The sequence below is a fragment of the Indicator indicator genome, unplaced genomic scaffold (genome assembly GCF_027791375.1).
Source record: "Indicator indicator isolate 239-I01 unplaced genomic scaffold, UM_Iind_1.1 iindUn_scaffold_63, whole genome shotgun sequence".
NCBI lineage: Eukaryota > Metazoa > Chordata > Aves > Piciformes > Indicatoridae > Indicator > Indicator indicator.
The window spans coordinates 123,782-141,972 of NW_026539194.1; the positions used below are offsets into that span (position 1 = coordinate 123,782).

At 42.1% G+C, this 18,191-nt stretch overlaps 1 protein-coding gene across 2 annotated transcripts in view; it reads right to left on the reverse strand.

Annotated features, from left to right (window-relative positions):
• Positions 1 to 18,191, reverse strand: part of LOC128980092 (maltase-glucoamylase-like) — an 88,994-nt gene that overhangs the window by 16,387 nt on the left and 54,416 nt on the right. Inside the window, exons 25-36 of one of the 2 annotated variants that reach the window (XM_054398532.1) lie at positions 16,491 to 16,640; positions 14,643 to 14,852; positions 13,020 to 13,174; positions 11,208 to 11,376; positions 9,598 to 9,694; positions 8,641 to 8,753; positions 6,255 to 6,380; positions 5,598 to 5,726; positions 5,410 to 5,517; positions 4,341 to 4,403; positions 3,058 to 3,192; positions 978 to 1,062 (exon numbers count right to left, since the gene is read on the reverse strand). In XM_054398532.1, the coding sequence (XP_054254507.1) occupies positions 978 to 1,062; positions 3,058 to 3,192; positions 4,341 to 4,403; positions 5,410 to 5,517; positions 5,598 to 5,726; positions 6,255 to 6,380; positions 8,641 to 8,753; positions 9,598 to 9,694; positions 11,208 to 11,376; positions 13,020 to 13,174; positions 14,643 to 14,852; positions 16,491 to 16,640 (1,540 nt within the window). Of the gene's footprint in view, positions 1 to 977; positions 1,063 to 3,057; positions 3,193 to 4,340; positions 4,404 to 5,409; positions 5,518 to 5,597; positions 5,727 to 6,254; positions 6,381 to 8,640; positions 8,754 to 9,597; positions 9,695 to 11,207; positions 11,377 to 13,019; positions 13,175 to 14,642; positions 14,856 to 16,490; positions 16,641 to 18,191 lie in introns of both variants that reach the window. The other variant, XM_054398531.1, reaches the window with a different exon arrangement.

The following is an 18,191-nucleotide window of genomic DNA, read 5'->3' on the forward strand; positions in this document are numbered from 1 at the left end:
CAGGCCACCCAATTTGCATCACCTTGATCAGCTGTCTCCTCCTTTTACATATTTATGTGTTTGTTTTTTTTTTTTAATTCTTAAAGAAGTCTTCTTAGATTTTCTGAAACTGGATCTTAAATATTTGGGAAATGCTGACATTCAGTTTCAGAAATCTGGGAAATGCTGAAATTAAGTTACAGAAATTTAGGAACTTGGAAAATTTTACTTAAGAAATGGAAGAAATTCTGATAGTTTGCTTCAGAAATTTAGGAAATGTTAAAAAATTAATCCCAGAAACAGAGGAAATCACTCATACTGGATTTCAGAAATGTAGGAAATGCCAAAATTCTCTTTTAGAAGTTCTGGGAATTCTCCAATTTTGTTGCATATTTTTATGAAATGCTGAAATTGGATTTAGAAATTTGAGTCTAAAAATTTTGGAAATGCTTAAGCTGGAGTTCTGAAATGTAGGAAATTCCAAAATTCTATTTCAGAAAATTAGGAAATGCTGAAATTTATCTTCAGAAATTAAGGAAATTCTGTAATTTATATTCAGAAATTTAGGAAAATCTGACATATAAGTTCAGAAATTAAGGAAATTCTTGAATTTACATTCAGAAGTTTATTAAATTTTGTAATTCATGTTCATAAATCTAGGAAAATTTGAAATATAATTCCAGAAATTTAGGAAATCCTGAAACTGATGTTCAGAAATTTATGACATTCTGAAATTTACACTCAGAAATGTAGGAAGTTCTGAAATATGTCTGGAAATTTTGAATTTGATGTTCAGAAACTTAGGAAATGCTGAAATTTAAGTTCAGAAATTGAGGTGGATTTTCTATTAGCAGTTCAGTTTCAGATTTGGATGCCTAACTTTGACCATTTCTGCCACATCTAGGCTGTAAAAATCCTAGAATTTTTTGGACTGGAAAAGGCTTTTAAGGTCATCAATTTTAATCCCAACCCAGAGTGACCCAAAGTATCAGACCCACGTGGCAAGTAGGGTGGAAAGTTCAGCTCCTGGTTCCGACAGCCTTCAACTGCGCCGTTAATGAAGCTTGAGGGTTCATTCATGTCCTGTAAGCAGAAAGGGAAACACCAGTGGAACAATTTTCTCTAAAACTCAGGCAATTTGCACCTTTGGGCTGATTTCATTTTTTTCTCCTGCTTAGTCCTTTGGTCAGCATGGTGTGGGAGGCAGAAGCTGTATCTCTTCATTTTCTGTTTCTGGATGAGGGCAGATTTGTGTCTATGAAAGAAGTGAAATCAATGTAACCTAGCTCCAGATATGGAAACTGACACCAAATTGGGTGGCCTGGTTGATCTGTTGGAGGCTCAGAAAGCTCTGCAGAGGGATCTGGCCAGGCTGCATCCATGGGCTGGATGAGGGCATCAAGGGCACCTCAGTAAGTTTGCAGATGACACTAAACTGGGTGGCAGTGTTTATGTGCAGGAGGGTTGAAGGCTCTGCAGAGGGACCTGGCCAGGGTGGATCCATGGGCTGAGCCCAATGGGATGAGGTTCAACAAGACCAAGTGCTGAGTCCTGCACTCGGGTCACAACAACCCCATGAAGGCTCCAGGCTTGCGGCAGAGTGCCTGGAAAGTTGCCTGGCAGAAAAGGACCTGGAGGTGTTGGTTAATAGCAGCTGAGGATGGATGAGCCAGTGTGTGCCCAGATGGCCAAGAAGGTCACCAGCAGCCTGGCCTGAATTAGCAATGGTGTGGCCAGCAGGAGCAGGGCAGGGATTGCTCCCCTGGACTGGACACTTGGTGAGGCCACAGCTTTGGTACTGGGTTTAGTTTTGAGCCCCTTGCTCCAAGAGGGACACTGAGGGGCTGGAACACATCCAGAGAAGGGCAACAAAGTTGGGGAGGGGTCTGCAGAACAGGGTTGGTGAGGAGCAGCTGAAGGACCTGGGGTGTTCAGCCTGGAGCAGAGGAGGCTGAGGAGAGACCTCATTGCTCTCTACAGATCTCTGAAAGGAGGCTGGAGCCAAGTGGTGTTGGTTTCTTCTCTCTAGTAACAAGTGATGAGAGGAAATGGCCTCAAGTTGTACCAAGGATGGTTCAGGTTGGACTTGAGAAAAGCTTCTTGACTGAAGGGTTTCTCAATGACTGGAACAGGCTGCCCAGGGCAGTGGTGGAGTCACCATCCCTGGAGGTGTTCAAGAAATGTGTGGACGTGGCACTTGGGGACATGGTTTAAATGGCCATGGTGGTGTTGGGTTGATGGTTGGAGTCTATGAGCTCAGAGGGCTCTTTCAATCCAGATGATTCTCTGATTCTATTAAATTCCTGAAACTTGCTAATAAAGATTCTTGTCCTTTGGGCTGGACCTAAGGTAAGGGAAAGGTAAGGGAAAGGGAAATCCAAGAATCCCAGCATGATGATGTTGGATGGGACCCCTGAAGATCATCTAGTGCAACCCCCCTGCTAAAGCAGAGTCACCCACAGCAGGTTCGCCAGCATCTCATTGTCCAGGTGTGTTTGGAATCTCCCCAGAGAAGGAGACTCCATAACCTGTTCTCGTAGGAGGTTGTCCCTGCCCATGACAGGGGCTTGGTACTAGATGATCTTAAAGGTCCTTTCCAACCCAACCCATGAAGAACATCACTGCAGAAAAGCCATGAGGCAGGTCAGAAGGAAATAACAATTTGAGAAAGCCTGAGAAGTCCAAATTTTACAACAAGGTAAGGACATCCATATCCTTCTTTCCTTGGAGGAAGGATGTCCAAAGAAAGGTGTCCAAAGGATATCATCTTGGATATCAGAAGAAACTTCTTCACTTGAAGGATTCTCAAAGACTGGCAGAAACTTCCCAGGGAGGTGGTTAAATCCCCATCTCTGGAGGTGGTTCAAAGGCTCAGAGATGTGGTGCTGAGGGCCATGGTTGAGCACCAGCCTTGGTTGAGTTAGAGAATGGTAGGTCTGTATGGTCTTAAAGATCTTTTCCAAACAAAACAATTCTGAAGGCCTCAGGGTATTGGTGAGGTTTTGAGGTGTTGCCAAACAATCTTAGGGTTAAAAGACAGGAGAAATCTCAGGAACTGAATAAGTTTCCCACACTTACAATCCAGATGCCATCAAACTTCAAGCTCAGGGATGCATTTTGTGGGTTGGAGTAGACCTCAGTGATTTCCCTCTCCCACCATTCCAAGGTGGAATTGCGGAAGAAATCTGGAAAGGCTGCATGGGCTCGGTAGAGCTGTGGAAAGAGAAGAGAAATAAAGCATCGAGACAGGACTGAATGGATAGGATTTCGTTTAATCTCTTAAAACACAAAGAAGTCTCATTTTTTTCTTTCAAAGTTCACCATTTTCATACATTTTTTAGACATTCTGGCAAAAAGTCTGGAAAGTTTCTGCCACTCACTCCAATGTTATTTAGGATTTTCTGATGTTAGAATCCCGCAATGGAACAGGTTGGAAGGGACCTCAGAGATTATCTCCTCCAACCTCCCCACCATGGGCAGAGTTGCCTCTCAACTAGACTCAGCTGCTTAAGGCCTCATCCAACATGGCCTTGAATAATCCCCAGGCAGGAGGCATCCACAACCTCCCTGGGCAACCTATTCCAGAGTTTCACCACCCTCCTACTGAAGGACTTGTTCCTAAGATCCAGTCTAACCCTGCTCTCTCTCAGCTTCAAACCATTCCTCCTTGTCCTGTCTCTACACACTCTCACGGAAGGTCCCTCTGCAGCCTTCCTGTAGGATCCCTTTAGGTGTTGGAAAGCAGCTCTACGGTTTCCCTGGAATCTTTTCCTCTCCAGGCTGAACAACCCCAGCTCCCTCAGCCTATTCTCATAGCAGAGGTGCTCTGGCCCTTGGATCATCCTTGTGGCCTCCTCTGGACTCACTCCAAGAGCTCTGTGTCCTTCTTCTGATGGGGACACCAGAACTGGAGGCAGGATTGGAGGGGGGGTCTCAGCAGAGCACAGTCAAGGGACAGAAAGTGTCTTTTGTGCCCTGCTGCCCATGCTCCTCTGGCTGCAGCCCAGCATACAGCTGCCTGCTGGGTTGCATGAGGGCACTGCTGGCTCATGGGGAGCTTCTCAGCAACCAACACCCCCAAGTCTCTTTCTTCAGGGCTGCTCTCAACCCACTGTGCACCCAGCCTGGATTTGTGCATGGTGTTGGCCTGAGCCAGCTGCAGAACCTTGTACTGGCCCATTTCTGACAACTGCATGAGGTTCAACAAGTTCTAGTGGAAAACTGGTACCTTTTTGTATCCAACTTCTGATTTTTGATCTAAGATCAAATTTTGTCAGTCAGTTCCAATCACGTAAAATGTCTCTTCAGGACTTTGCTACTCCCTCCTTGTCAGTAACCTAAAGATTTTAATCTTTACTTACCTCCACCTGAGTATCCCAATCCAGGCTGTTATTGACTTCTACGTTGGGAAGATCTGGCCAGACCTAGGAGGAGGAAGAAGATGTTAAAACAACCAGAAAAAAAAATTAAAAATAAATATCAACAGAAAGAAAGCTTCACCAAATCACTATCCAGTGGCAACCCAAGCTGGTGCCATCACCAACACTCAATGTGTCAACTAAATCTGGGGATAAGAAGGGGTGCTAGAAGTCCTCTCCCTAACATCTAACCTGATGTGTTGGTTATCAGCATTTGGATTATTGTACCCTCAAATCCTGAGTTCAGTTTTGGGTCCCTAGCTCCAAGAAGGACATTGAGTAGTTGGAGCATGTCCAGAGAAGGGCAATGGGACTGGTGAAGGGTCTGGAGAACAGAGCTGGTGAGGAGCAGCTGAGGGACCTGGGGTTTTTTACTCTGGAGAATAGGCAGTTGAGGGGAGACCTCATTGCTCTCTACAGCTCCCTGAAAGGAGCCAGGTGGGGGTTGGTCTCTTCTCACAAGGAAAAAGAAAGAAGATGAGAGGAGATGGCCTTAAGTTGCCCCAGGGGAGATTTAGGTTGTATATGAAGGACAATTTCTTCTCCTTCAGAGTTGTCTAAGCCTAGACCAGGCTGCCCAGTGCAGTGGTAGAGTTCCAGTCCCTGGAGTTCTTTCAAAACCGTGGAGATGTGGTGCTGAGTGACATGGTTTAGTGGTGCCCTGGTAATGCTGGGTTCATGGTTGGAGTCAATGATCAATCTCAAAAGCCTCTTCCAACCAAACCCAAGTGACAGGATGGGGAAACAGCTTCAAGTTGCACCAGGGGATAGTTTAGGTTGGAGATGAGGAAAAATTTCTTTGCTGCAAGAGTGGTCAGGCCTTGGAACAGGCTGCCCAGGGAGGTGGTGGAGTCTCTATCACTGGAGGTGTTCAGGAAATGTGTGCACATGGAACTTGGGGACATGGTTTGGTGGTCATGGTGGTGCTGGGTTGATGGCTGGACTTGATCTTCAAGGTCTTTTGCAACGTCAATGACTCTGTGGTAAAAGAGGCAGTATTCCAAAGTAGCACCTTTCCATAGACAATGTCATTGCTGTTGGGCCATTTGATGAAGATATCCTTCTCCAGGCCTCGGGTGAAGGCCAAGTAATTGCTTTCATTAGCAGCTATGGCTGGGTCCTGGAAAGGGGATAGAATTTTATGGGATTTCTTTCCTTCTTACACCATGATACCACTTCAAAACAGGCCTGGACACTCACCAGGATGAGAATAAACCTCATTCCTTCTCGATGGATCTTCTCAATCAGAGCTGGCAAGCTGCTGAAATGTGGGCTGAGGGTGAAGTCCATTTGCCTCACCATGTAATCGATATCTGAGTACTGCACATCCTGCAGTTCACACACACAAGACACTGTAAAAGGGCTTTGTTCTTATCATCTGCATGTCATCTATCAGCAAGTTCAACCATTTGCAAAATTAGAGAAAACTAATTTTTAATTTGTATTGTAGTTTATTTTTGTTTTTTTTCAATTGTAAAATTGGAATCTGTTTAACTTGAAGCTGAGGCAAACACAGAAACCCTGAATCCCAGCATGGTGAGGTTTGGAAGGAACCATCAGCCTTCTTGGCCATAAGGGGACATTGCTGGCTCGTTGACAACGTGTTGTCCACTAGCACTCCCAGGTCCTTCTGCATGGAGCTGCTCTCCAGCAGGTGACCCCTCACTTGTCCTGGTTCAGGGGGTTGCTCCTCCCCAGAGTTAATTTATTTTGCTTCCTTTGGGTTTCTCTTTAAAAGGCAGAAGAAGCTGAACTATGGCATCAATCATAGAACTAATTTTGTTGTTTTCAGTTAGAAAATTCCCCCAAACCAGTAAAATAGCAGTGAAATCCCAGCTTTGATGACTCTCAACATACATGAGGTATCTTGGCTGCTTTCATATCCTCCACCAGCTGGGCGATTTCACTGTCGTTTGAGTATCCATAGCGGCACAATTGGAATCCCAGTGACCAGTAAGGGGGCAAGAAAGGTCTCCCAACGAGCTGAAAGTATGGAAGAATGAAATCTTATTGCAAACAGATAAGAACAGAATAAAATAAAAATCAAACAAAAAAGCAAAATTCTGAAGCAATCTCTTCTCCCATAAAAACAAAAAAAAAGCACTCAAAACTGCAAACCAAAGCAAACAAAAATAAACAACCCCCAAAGCCCTAAGCCTACAAATCAAACCTAAAAAATCCAACATCCCTAAAACCACAAAAAAACTCTAGAAACAAACAAACAAACCCAAACCCCCTAAAACCACAAATAAACCCTGAAAGAAAACCAGACCAGATCTTTAAAAATAGATAAAAACAAAAACAAACCACAAAAATATCACATGAACCACAAAAACCACAAATGAAAAAAGTCAACCTCCCCAAAAAAATTCAAACTAAAACCAAGCCCCCAAAATCCTCAACAAAATCAGTCCTAATAAAATACCAAAACAATCCCCAAAACACAAACCAAACCAAAAAGAATTTAAAAGCAAAATTCCAACAAACAAAAAATTTAATCCCCCCTAAAATAATCAAACAAGAAAGCACACAAAAAACGTGAAAAAAACACAAATCAAACCCAAACACTCCGAAACACAAATCAATCAAAGCTAAGAAATCCCCAAAACCCTTGAACACAAAACAAATGAAAACAGAACAAAGTCAAAAAATGCACATGGAAAGAAATAAAATAATAAAAATGAAAAAGGAAAGGAGAAGAGGAAGGGGAAGGGAAGGGTAAGGTGATGGGGAAGGGAAGGTTTGGGAAGGTTTGGAAAGAGAAGCGAAGGGAAGGTTTGGGAAGGGAAGGTTTGGGAAGGGAAGGTTTGGGAAAGGAAGGTTTGGGAAGGAAAGGAAAGGAAAGGAAAGGAAAGGAAAGGAAAGGAAAGGAAAGGAAAGGAAAGGAAAGGAAAGGAAAGGAAAGGAAAGGAAAGGAAAGGAAAGGAAAGGAAAGGAAAGGAAAGGAAAGGAAAGGAAAGGAAAGGAAAGGAAAGGAAAGGAAAGGAAAGGAAAGGAAAGGAAAGGAAAGGAAAGGAAAGGAAAGGAAAGGAAAGGAAAGGAAAGGAAAGGGAAAGGAAAAGAAAGGAAAGGAAAGGAGAAAGGAAATCACACACAAAGACAAATCTAAAACCTGAAACTAAATTAAAAATTCCAAATCTACCACAATCAAACCAAAGCAAACAACAAAAAACCCAAACAATCTCTTCCCACACCACAAACCAACCAAAAATCTCAAAATTCCTCAGAAATGCAACCTCCCTAATAAATAATAAAATAATTAAATAATAAATTAGAAATAATTAATAATAAATAATAATAAAAATTAACACCCCAAAAATATGCAAGCTCAAAACAAGAAATAAAGCCCAACCCCAAAAACAAATCAACCAAAACAAACCCCAAAAAACAAAACCAAAGGAGCAAATAAGAATAAATTTTAAAAACAACAAAGCAAGTAAACAAAACCCCAAACCCAAACTCAAGCCAAGAAAACTACCCAAAAAAAATCAAACAGAACAAAACACAACAAATAAACCAAAACCAAACCCAAACTCAAATGTAACAAACCCCAAAACAACCCCAAAACCAAGCCAGCAAACCCAAAAAACAAAAACTCCCAACCCCAAAACCTAGCCAACAAAAAGCTACCAAAAAAAGTTGCAAACCAAATCCAAACGCAAAATCAATACAACAGAACAACAAAAAAAACCTCCAGAAAACCCCAACCTAACCCTAAATCCAAGCCAACAAACCCAAAAAAACCCAACAAAAAAACCCTCAGGCCAACCCAATAAAAAACCCAAAATAACGGAACAAAAACCACAACAAAATAACAAAACAAAAGTAAAATCAAGAAAGCAGACAAAAATCCCCAAAGCCCCAAACCCAAACTCAAAGCCAAGCCAATAAAATAATGAAAAACAACCAAAAACCCCAAAACCAAACCCAAATCAACAAAACAGAAAAACAAAACAAAAAATCCCAACCCCAAAAACAAACCAACAAAACAAAAACCAAAAAGCTACAAAAAATCCCAACCTGAAGCCAAAATCATACCACCAAAGCAATAACAAAAAAAACAAAAACCCAGAACCGAGTCAACCAGACAAAAATAAAACAAAAAACCCCAACCCCAAAACCAACAAAAAACCTCAACCCAACCCCCAAACCAAACCAACAAACCCAAATGCCAACCCAAAGTAGCCCAAAGCCCCAACCCCTACTCAAAAAGCCCCAGACCCCTCTGCCTCAGCAGCAGCACCTCAGTGTACTCCTGCACCACCAGCTCCGGCGTTGGCCCCAGCACCATGTAGAAGTCCAGGACACCCCCAACGGTACGATAGGTCAGAGCAGGGCTGGGCTGGAATGTGACATCTGGAGGACAAGATGGTGGCCAAGAGCTCAGTGGAGATGAAGAACCACAGATTGAGAAGCTCCCCATGAGCTGTGACCTTATGGAGCCCAAAAGATAGCCAGGTGCTGGGCTGCATCCAGAGGAGTGTGGGCAGCAGGGCAAGAGAGGGGATTCTGTCCCTCGACTCTGCTCTGCTGAGAACCCACCTCAAATACTGCCTCCAGTTCTCATGTACCCAGCATGAGAAGGACACAGAGCTGATGGAGTGAGGCCAGAGGAAGCCACCATGATGATCAGAGGGCTACATAACCTCCCCTATGAAGACAGGCTGGGAGAGTTGAGGCTGTTGATCCCTAAGAGAAGGTTCCAGGGAGACATTAGAGCATCCTTCCAGTCCCTGAAGGGACTACAGGAGAGCTGAGGAGGGATTTTTGATAAGGGCTTGGGGGTGACAGGATGAGAGGAGATGGTTTGAAACTGGATCAGGGTAGATTTAGGTTGGACATGAGGAGAGGTTCTTTACCGTGAAGGTGGGGAGACATTGGAACACGCTGCCCAGGGAGGTTGTGGATGTCTCCTCCCTGGAGGTATTCAAGGCCGGGTTGGATGAGTTCTTGAGCAGCAAAGTCTAGTTGGGAGGTATCCCTGCCCATGGTGGGGAAGTTGGAGGAGGTGACCCCTGAGATCCCTTCCAAGCTGACCCATTCTATGAACTACAGTGGATTTTGGGGTGGGCCGGATGGTGACATCTAGAAAAGGGCTGAAGGACAAGATGGTGACCAAGGGTTGAGTGAGATGAAAAGTGAGGTGAAGAATCACGGAGAGTGGAAATAAAGTGACTTTTAGTGGTTTTTTTTTTCTTACCCATTGCATTGCTGTTGAGCAGGAGAACCCCATGAGCGTTGCCATCTTCCTCAAGACACATGTAGAAGGGCTGGAAACCATAAGAATTCAGCTTATACTGGAAAATAAAAACCACAATATTTTTGTCCCAACACATCCACCAAGAATTTCACCACCACCACCAATGAGGAGGTAGACACCTGTGAAGCTCACACCATGTTGAACATCCAATTGGAAATGGTGACCAGGAGCCATTATTTTCACCTTCCTACTTTGAGGTTCCTAACTGCTCAAGGTAGGGATTGGAAGGAAATGGAATTTCAGTTCTTAAAAGTTGCTCAAATCAAGTCACTTCCCCTCCAAATATTTCCAGGTGGTCTCTAACAAATACAAGCTCATGGCTTCCTCTTTATTTTTCTTGACCCAAAATGTTCCAGATCCTCAGATTACAGCTCCAAGGTGGCACCACAAATTTCCAAGATTTTTTTGTTAGGAATGCTGATATATTTGATTTCTTATTTCATTGACTCTTGAAGTCTTGATTCAAACCCCCAAAGTTGGAGGACTTTGTGCAGGTGTGACCCAAGAGGACAGATCAAGGAATCACAAACTGGTTTGGGTTGGAAGAGACCTTTCAAGGTCATCCAGTCCAACTCCCCTGCAGTCAGCAAGGACATCCCCAACTAGAGCAGGTTGCTCAAAGCCCCAAATAACCTGACCTGGAATGGTTCCAGGGATGAGGCAGCTCCCACCTCTCTGGGCAACCTGATCCAGGGTCTCAGGAGCCTCAGGATCAAACAGTTCTCCCTTTCTCCAGCCTGAATCTCCCTCTTGGAGGTCAAACCCTTTGTCCTGTCCCAACAGGTCATGCTCCAAAGTCTGTCCCCAGCTTTCTGATCAGCCCTTTGAAGCAATGAAAGGCCACCAGGTGTCCTTTCTCTTCTCCAGGCTGAACAACCCCAAGTCTCTCAGCCTGGCCTCACAACATTGCTGTGGCACAGATCCAACAGGTCCCTTTCTGTGCTGTGCTGAGGACTTCAGAGCTTGCCCCAGCACTGCAGGTAGGGGCCCAGCAGAGCAGAGGGGCAGCAGCTCCTTCCTTCCCCTGCTGCCCATGCTCCTGGGGACCAGCTGAGGAGATGGTTTGATCTGTGTCTGGGAGATCACAGAGGTGGGTCATGGAATCACAGAATGGTTTTGGTTGGAGGCAACCTTTCAGATCATCCAAACCAACCATTAACCCAACATTGCCAAGCCCACGTCCAAGCCATGTACCTCAGCGCCACCTCTACTCATCATGGTCAGCTTGTCATCAACCAAAACCTTCAAGTCCCTCTCTCCAGAGACCAAAAACTGCCAAGCCCACATCTAACACATGTCCCTCAACACCACCTCTACACATAATCTTGCTCTTCTAACCCTAACCCTAGCCCAACACCCCCAAGTCCCTCTTCTCCTCAGGGCACCTCTCCAGCCCTTCACCCTTCACTCTTTGTTGACATTGGGGTTCTTCTGCCCCAGGGCCAGGTTTGGCTGCCTCCACAACCAATCAACACACAACCAAAAAAAACCAGAAACTCCTGAAAAAAGAATGGAAAAAAGAAGATTTTGGGGGTTTACTTTCCACTTACTCCAGGAGGCTGGTCCCTGGTGAACATGCCCCAGGTGTGCCAGCCCATGTCCCGACGGAAGGCTTTGTGCTCATGCTCCCCAAAGCCGAATAGATACTGAGAGGCCAGGCGGGTGGAGATCTGGATGAACTGGTCGCTGAAGGTGAAGGTGGGCAGCTGCGAGTCCCATCTGGGCCAGAAGAAAACAATGAAGTGGCAGCAGGGGCTGCACCTGCAGGGCTGGTGTCACCCATACAGCCAAGTCCTGCTCCCTAAGAAACTCAGCAGTCAGCAGCTGGGACAGAACTGGTGGAATGCTCAGGAGAATTTTGTCAGTGTTGGGAGTGGTTTGGAGGTTAATTCAATTCTTTTAGAGCTTAATTCAATTTTTTAGAGTACAGTTTTTATTAGAGTTAAATTCTTTAATGTTTTTTCTTTTTACAGCTTATTGAATTTTTAGCCTAATATATTTTTAAATTTCAGTTTTAGAGTCTAATTGAACTTTTTTAGTCTAATTTTTTTAATTTAATTTTTAGAGATTAATCCCATCTTCAAAGAGCTGAATTTAGGTTTTTTAGAGTTGAATTCAATTTTTAAAGTTATTTTTTTAGTTTAGTGTAATTTTTTAGAGTTGAATTCAATTTCTTATAGTCTAATTCAATTTTTTGTTTGTTTCATTAAATTCTTTAGAATACAGTTTGATTTTTTTGTTTAATTGATTTTTTTAGTTTAATTCATTTTTTAGGGTTTAATTTCATTTTTTAGGGTTTAATCCAATTTTCTTAGAGTTTAATTTATATTTTTTAGAGTTGAATTCAATTTTTTAAGAGTTTAAGTTAGTTTTTAGTTTAATGTAATTTTTAGAGTCCAATTAAATTAAATGACTAAAGCAAGAAATTTAAATTATGAAAGTGAGAAAATTGAATTAGAACATTTCATTAAAGAATTAAGTGAGGAAATTAAATGAGGAAATTGAGAAAATTAAATTACAAAATAAGTGGAAATTAAATGAAAAAAATTAAGTGAGAAAACTAAATGAGGAAATTAAATTGTGAGGTAATTAAGTGAGGAAATTGAGAAAATTAAATGACAAAACTAAACTGATAAATTGAGACATTTAAGTGAGGGAATTAAATGAGTATAGTGAGAAAACTGAATTATGAAATTAAATGAAAAAATTAAGAGAGGAAATTAAATAGGGAAATCAAAGAAAAAATTAAGTGAGATAAAGGAGTTAATTGAGAAAATTAAATCAGAAAACTAAATGAACAAACAGAAATTTAAATAAGGAAATTAAATGGCTAAAGTGAGGAAATTACATGAGGAAATTAAACAAAAATTATGTAATTAAATGAGGGAATTGAGAAAATAAAATGAGAAAACTTAATGAATAAAATAATTAATTTAAATGAGGGAATTAAATTAGTAAAGTGATGAAATTAAATAACAGTAAGAAAGTAGAATTAGAAAATTTAATTAAAAAATTCAGTGAGGAAATGAAATGAGGAAATTTTTTAAAACATTAAGTGAGATAATTAAATGAGGGAATTGAGTTAATTAAATGAGAACAAGAAATGAATAAATTGAGAAATTTAAGTGAGGAAATTAAATTACTAAGGTGAGGAAATTAAGAGAGGAAATGAAATGATACCAGTGAGAAAACTGAATTAGAGAATTTAATGAAAAAATTGAGGAAATTAAATGAGAGAATATTTAAATGTGCAAATTAAATGAAGAAGTTAAGCAAAAAAAATTCAGTGAGGAAATTAAATGAGGCAATGAGAAGGGAAAAGTGGAATCAGCAAAATGAAACAAAGCCAGGAGATGCCTTACATCATTGTTCCTGTGCTCCTGCGCCGCACCTGGATGCCAAAGGGTTTGCTCCTCAGCAGCAGGTCATAGAGGCGCTGCTGGCCTGAGCTCTCCGGGGCTGTGGGGAGGTTGAGGGGCACTGGCACCTCATAGCGAGGGTTGGCCTGGTCATAAATCTGGGCAAGGAGACCTTCAGGTTAGTAGAACATCCACAGGTGAACAAGTTACACTTTCACCCAATCCCAGCATGGTGAGTGTTGGAGGGACCTCTGGAGATCACCAGTCCAACCCCCAGCACTCCAGGAGAGGCACTCACAGTAGCCTGCCCAGGATCACAATGGCCAGGTGGGGTTGGAAGCTCTCTAGAGAAAGAGACTCCAAAACCTAAACATATTTTTAAACAGCCTTTCTTCAAACACTGTCAAAACATTTGAGTCAGAAAATGGTACACCTGAAGGTTTTATTCTCAGCCAGGATGGACTTTTTTCTTGACTTCCAGTATTTTTTGGTATCATTAAAATGAACTTCACCTTTTTTGTACCATCAATTGGAGTTCCGTTTCATTTTTAGAGTTTAATTTTTTTTTTTAGAGTTCAATTGAATTTTTTATAGTTTAATTTAATTTTTTTAGAATTTAATTTCTCAGTGTTTAATTGATTATTTTAAATAAAAGAATTTCAACTTTTTTTGGTACCTGTTGCAGTTTTTAGCTATGCTTAAATTGTAAATAAGAATTAGATTCTTCCACAGAATTCAGTCAAGGGGCTGGATGATTTTTTTTTTCCCTAAGAGGCTGAGCAAGTAACCAAGTAACAGAGGTAAGTTTATTTCTTTTCATTGGTTCTGCAAAATTCTATGCAGTTTAGGAACACAGAATTTTGGGCTGCCTCTTCTGTTTTGCTTTTGGCTGCCTTATCTCTTAAGCTTGCGTGCAAGCTTAACTGCCTTCTGTTTTGACTGTGTAAGGTGCAGGGGGGAGAGGGAGAGACAGTGGACTGGCTGTTATTATATCATTCTGGGCTGCCCAGGGGGGTGTGAGTGTGTATAAGGAGGTATTTCTGATGTTGCTGAACTGTGAATATCTGTAAATATACCTTGCGTATGCTCATTGCCTTTTGTACTTTTATCCTTTGTAAATATAACTTCATTTTGCCTCCAAAATTCAGAGTTGGTGTGGTAAATTTATTTGGGGATAAATTTCCAATTTGTTGGGGTGAAAATCCAACCCACAACAGTACCATTCATGAATTTCCTTATTTTTTAGTACCATTAATGGGTTTAACCTTTTTGGTACTATAAATGAATGCCACCTTTTTTGGTACCATAAATGAATTTCAAATTTTGGTACCATAAATTAACCTCACCTTTTTTTGGTATCAATGAATTTCACCTTTTCTGGTTGATTTTTTAGCCAGATTTAAAAGACTTTTTTTCTTCATGTTTTCTCACATTTTTCTTCAGCTTTTCTTCTCATAGAAGTTGGAATGAAATAAGAGCAATAAAAGGAATTTGGTTCCAAGGAGGAACTCATTGGTCTAAGAAAGTGATTTTTAGACCACAGAAAACCAACTCAAACCCTGTTTTCCCCAAAATCCACAATTTTGACCAGTAGAACAATCCAAACTAGGAGAAATTCCACCTAACCTTGAACTGCAGCATGTGGTTGTTGTGGTATTTCACCTCCAGGCCCAGGGTGCCTATGGGTGGTGTTGCATTCTCAAAAACTTTTCTGCTGCTCCTGTTGAAGGTGAGGTTGGCCCTCATGCCTGATGCTGTGTACCTCACGTGGGTGATGGAATAACCATTGTCAGCATTGAGGTAGTGACAGTAGGGAGCACCTGAGTTGGAGGTGTCCTCCTGAGGATGGAAAGGTGACAAGGGAGTTCTTTGACCACTTTTTGATCTAGCAACAAGAATCACACAATCACAGAATGTTAGGGGTTGGAAGGGACCTCCAGAGATCGTTGGGCCCAACCACCCTGCCAAAGCAGGATCACCCAGGGCAGGTCACACAGGAACATGTCCAGGTTGGCTTCAAAAGCTCTCTGGACAGCCTGTTCCAGTGCTCTGTCATGCTCACAATGAAGAAGTTTCTCCTCATGTTGAGGTGGAACCTCCTGTGTTCTGGCTTGTACATGTTGTTCTTTGTCCTATCACTGGGCACCACCAAAAAGAGCCTGGCACCTTCCTCCTGACACCCACCCCTCAGATATTTATAGATATTGATAAAATCCTCTCTCAGCCTTCCCTTCTCCAAACTAAACAGCTCCAGGTCTCTCAGTCTTTCTTCATAGCAGAGATGTTCAAGTCCCTTCATCATCCTCACAGATGACCATTGGACTCTCTCCAGCAGATTCTTGTCTTTCTTGAATTTGGAAGCCCAAAACTGGACACAATATTCCAGATGTGGTCTCATCAGGGCAGACTAGAGGGACAGGAGAACCTCCTTAGACCTGCTGGACACACTTTTTTTGATGTACCCCAGGATGCCATTGGCTCTCTTGGCCACAAGGGCATGTTGTTGTCCCATAGACAACTTGCTGTCCGCTAGGACTCCAAGGTTCTTCTCTTCGACCTGCTTTACAGCAGGACAGCCCCTAATCTGTACTGGTGCCTGATGTTATTTCTCCCCAGGTCCAGGACTCTACACTCATCCTTGCTGTCATGAGGGTCACCTTCACCCAGGTCTCCAGGCTGTCTAGATCTTGCTGGATAGCCTTCAGGTGTATCAGCCACCCCTTCCAGTTTCATATCATCAGCAAACTTGCTGAGGGTACACTTGGTCCCCTCATCTAAGTCATTAATGAAGACACTGAACAGAACTGGACAAAACTCGACTCAGTACTGATCCATGAGGAACATCACTGGCCACAGGTTTCCAACTTGATTCTGTCTTTTCATGGAGAATGGAACTAATGGAGAATGGAACTAATGGAGAATGGAATTAACAGAGAACTTTGGCCAAAAGTTCACACTGTGAACCAATGTGAATCAATGGTCATGGCTTGGATGGGTGGACATCTCACTGGGTTAACAACTGGCTGATGGCCAGAGGTCATTTGCTACAACCTCTCCAACATGGGCAGGCACATCTCTCAACTAGACTTGGCTGCTCAAGGCCTCATCCAACCTGACCTTGAATACCCCCAGGAAGGAGGCATCCACAACTTCCCTGGGCAGCCTATTCCAAAGTCTCACCACTCTCCTACTGAAGAACTTCTTCCTCATCTCCAGTCTAACTCTGCTTTCCCTCAGCTTCAAACCATTCCCCCTTGTCCTATCACTAGACACCCTCATGAAAAGTTCCTCTGTAGCCTTACTGTAGGATCCCTTCAGGTATTGGAAGGTATCTATGAGGTCCCCCAGAGAGTCTTCTCTTCTCTAGGGTGATTTGTTTCCATCCTTCCAAACCCACCATCTTTCTTTCAATATGAAAACCCATTTCTGTTTCTGCCTCTTCCCAACTGGGTTGTTAGAAGTTTTTTTGCTTACAGTCCAGACACAGCCCAGTTCTTCACACTTCTCCTTGGAAGCATCCATTCCAGGGTAGCAGTCGAGTTTTTCACTGATATTGCTTCTCAGGGTCCAGCTCAAGGTGTAGGATTTTCCCAGTTCCAGCTGGAGTCCTCGGATGACAGCAACCTGGGAGTTGGATATTTTAAAGCCATCAATTGACCTTTTCAGACTAAAATGCTGTGAAATTTTCAACTTTTTGTTCAAATGCTGAAAAAATAAAGAAATTATCCTGCCCAGAACCAGCCTCTCCTCAGAGTCTAGAATTCTTGCTTGGAAGATCTGAAGATCTGATCCCAACCACGCCAAGGAGTCCCACCAGGGTGAGGGGCAGTGTGAGACTCTTTGGTCTCTTTATAAAGTCAAATAAAATTGGTTTAAAAACATTGAGTTTCTTTAGGGCTTTTTTAAAAGTAAAATTAAATTGGTTTCAGAACTTTGGGGAACTTTGGAATCTTTTATGTAAAATTAAATTGATTTTAAAATTTTGTGGCTCTTTTTGGTCTGAGTCAAATAAAATTGGTTAAAAACCTCTGGGATTCTTTGGGTTCTTTTTTAAGTAAAATGAGACTGTTTTGCAAAATCTGGAACTCTGATCTATTTTAATTAAAATTAGATTGGTTTAAAAACTTTGGGATTCATTGAGTTCTTTTTTTAAGTCAAATTGAAATTGGCTTCAAAACTTTGGGACTCTTTGGACTTTTTAAAGTAAAATTAAATTGATCTAAAAACTTTGGGACTCTTTGGTCTTTTTTTTTTTTTTTAAACCAGATGAAATTGGTTTAAAATAAACTGTGATTTTTATTTATATTCTTGAAATATTATTGTTATTGTTAATATAATGTTTTATTATTTATTCATTAATAATTGATTAATTATTATCTCACTGGAATTATTCAGATTATTCTTTGCACAAATGAATTTATTTGTAGTATTATTTAGATGACTGAATTTATTTAGAATATTTATATGATCAGATTTATTTAGGTTATTAGATTAATTTACATTATTCTTTGTATTATTGATTTGATGTAGATAGGATCACAGAATGGTTTGGGATGGAAGGAACTTCCAGAGCTCATCCAGTCCAATCTCCCTGCAGTCAGCAGGGACATCCTCCACTAGATCAGGCTGACCTTGAATATATCCATGGATGGGTTCTCAACCACCTCTGCGGGCAACCTGTTCCAGTGTTCCCCTACTCTCATGGTGCAGAATTTGTTCCTAACATCCAATTTAAATTTCCTCTCATTTCAAAACTTTGCCTCTTGTCCTAGCACTGCAGGCCTTTGGAAATCTGCTGCAGCCTTCCTGTAGGATCCCTTCAGATACTGGCAAACAGCTCTAAGCCTTCTCTTCTCCAAGCAGAACAACCCCAGCTCCCTCAGCCTATCCTCATAGCAGAGGTGCTCCAGCCCTTGGATCATCCTTGTGGCCTCCTCTGGACTCACTCCAACAGCTCTGTGTCCTTCTTCTGCTGGGGACATCAGAACTGGAGGAAGGATTGGAGGGGGGGGTCTCAGCAGAGCACAGTCAAGAGACAGAAAGTGTCTTTTGTGCCTGCTGCCCACAATCCTCCGGCTGCAGCCCAGCATACAGCAGCCTGCTGGGCTACTGTGGCAGTTTAGGCCGGGTGCCACCTCGTACTGCCACATAAATTACACCTCTGGTGTACTGGGT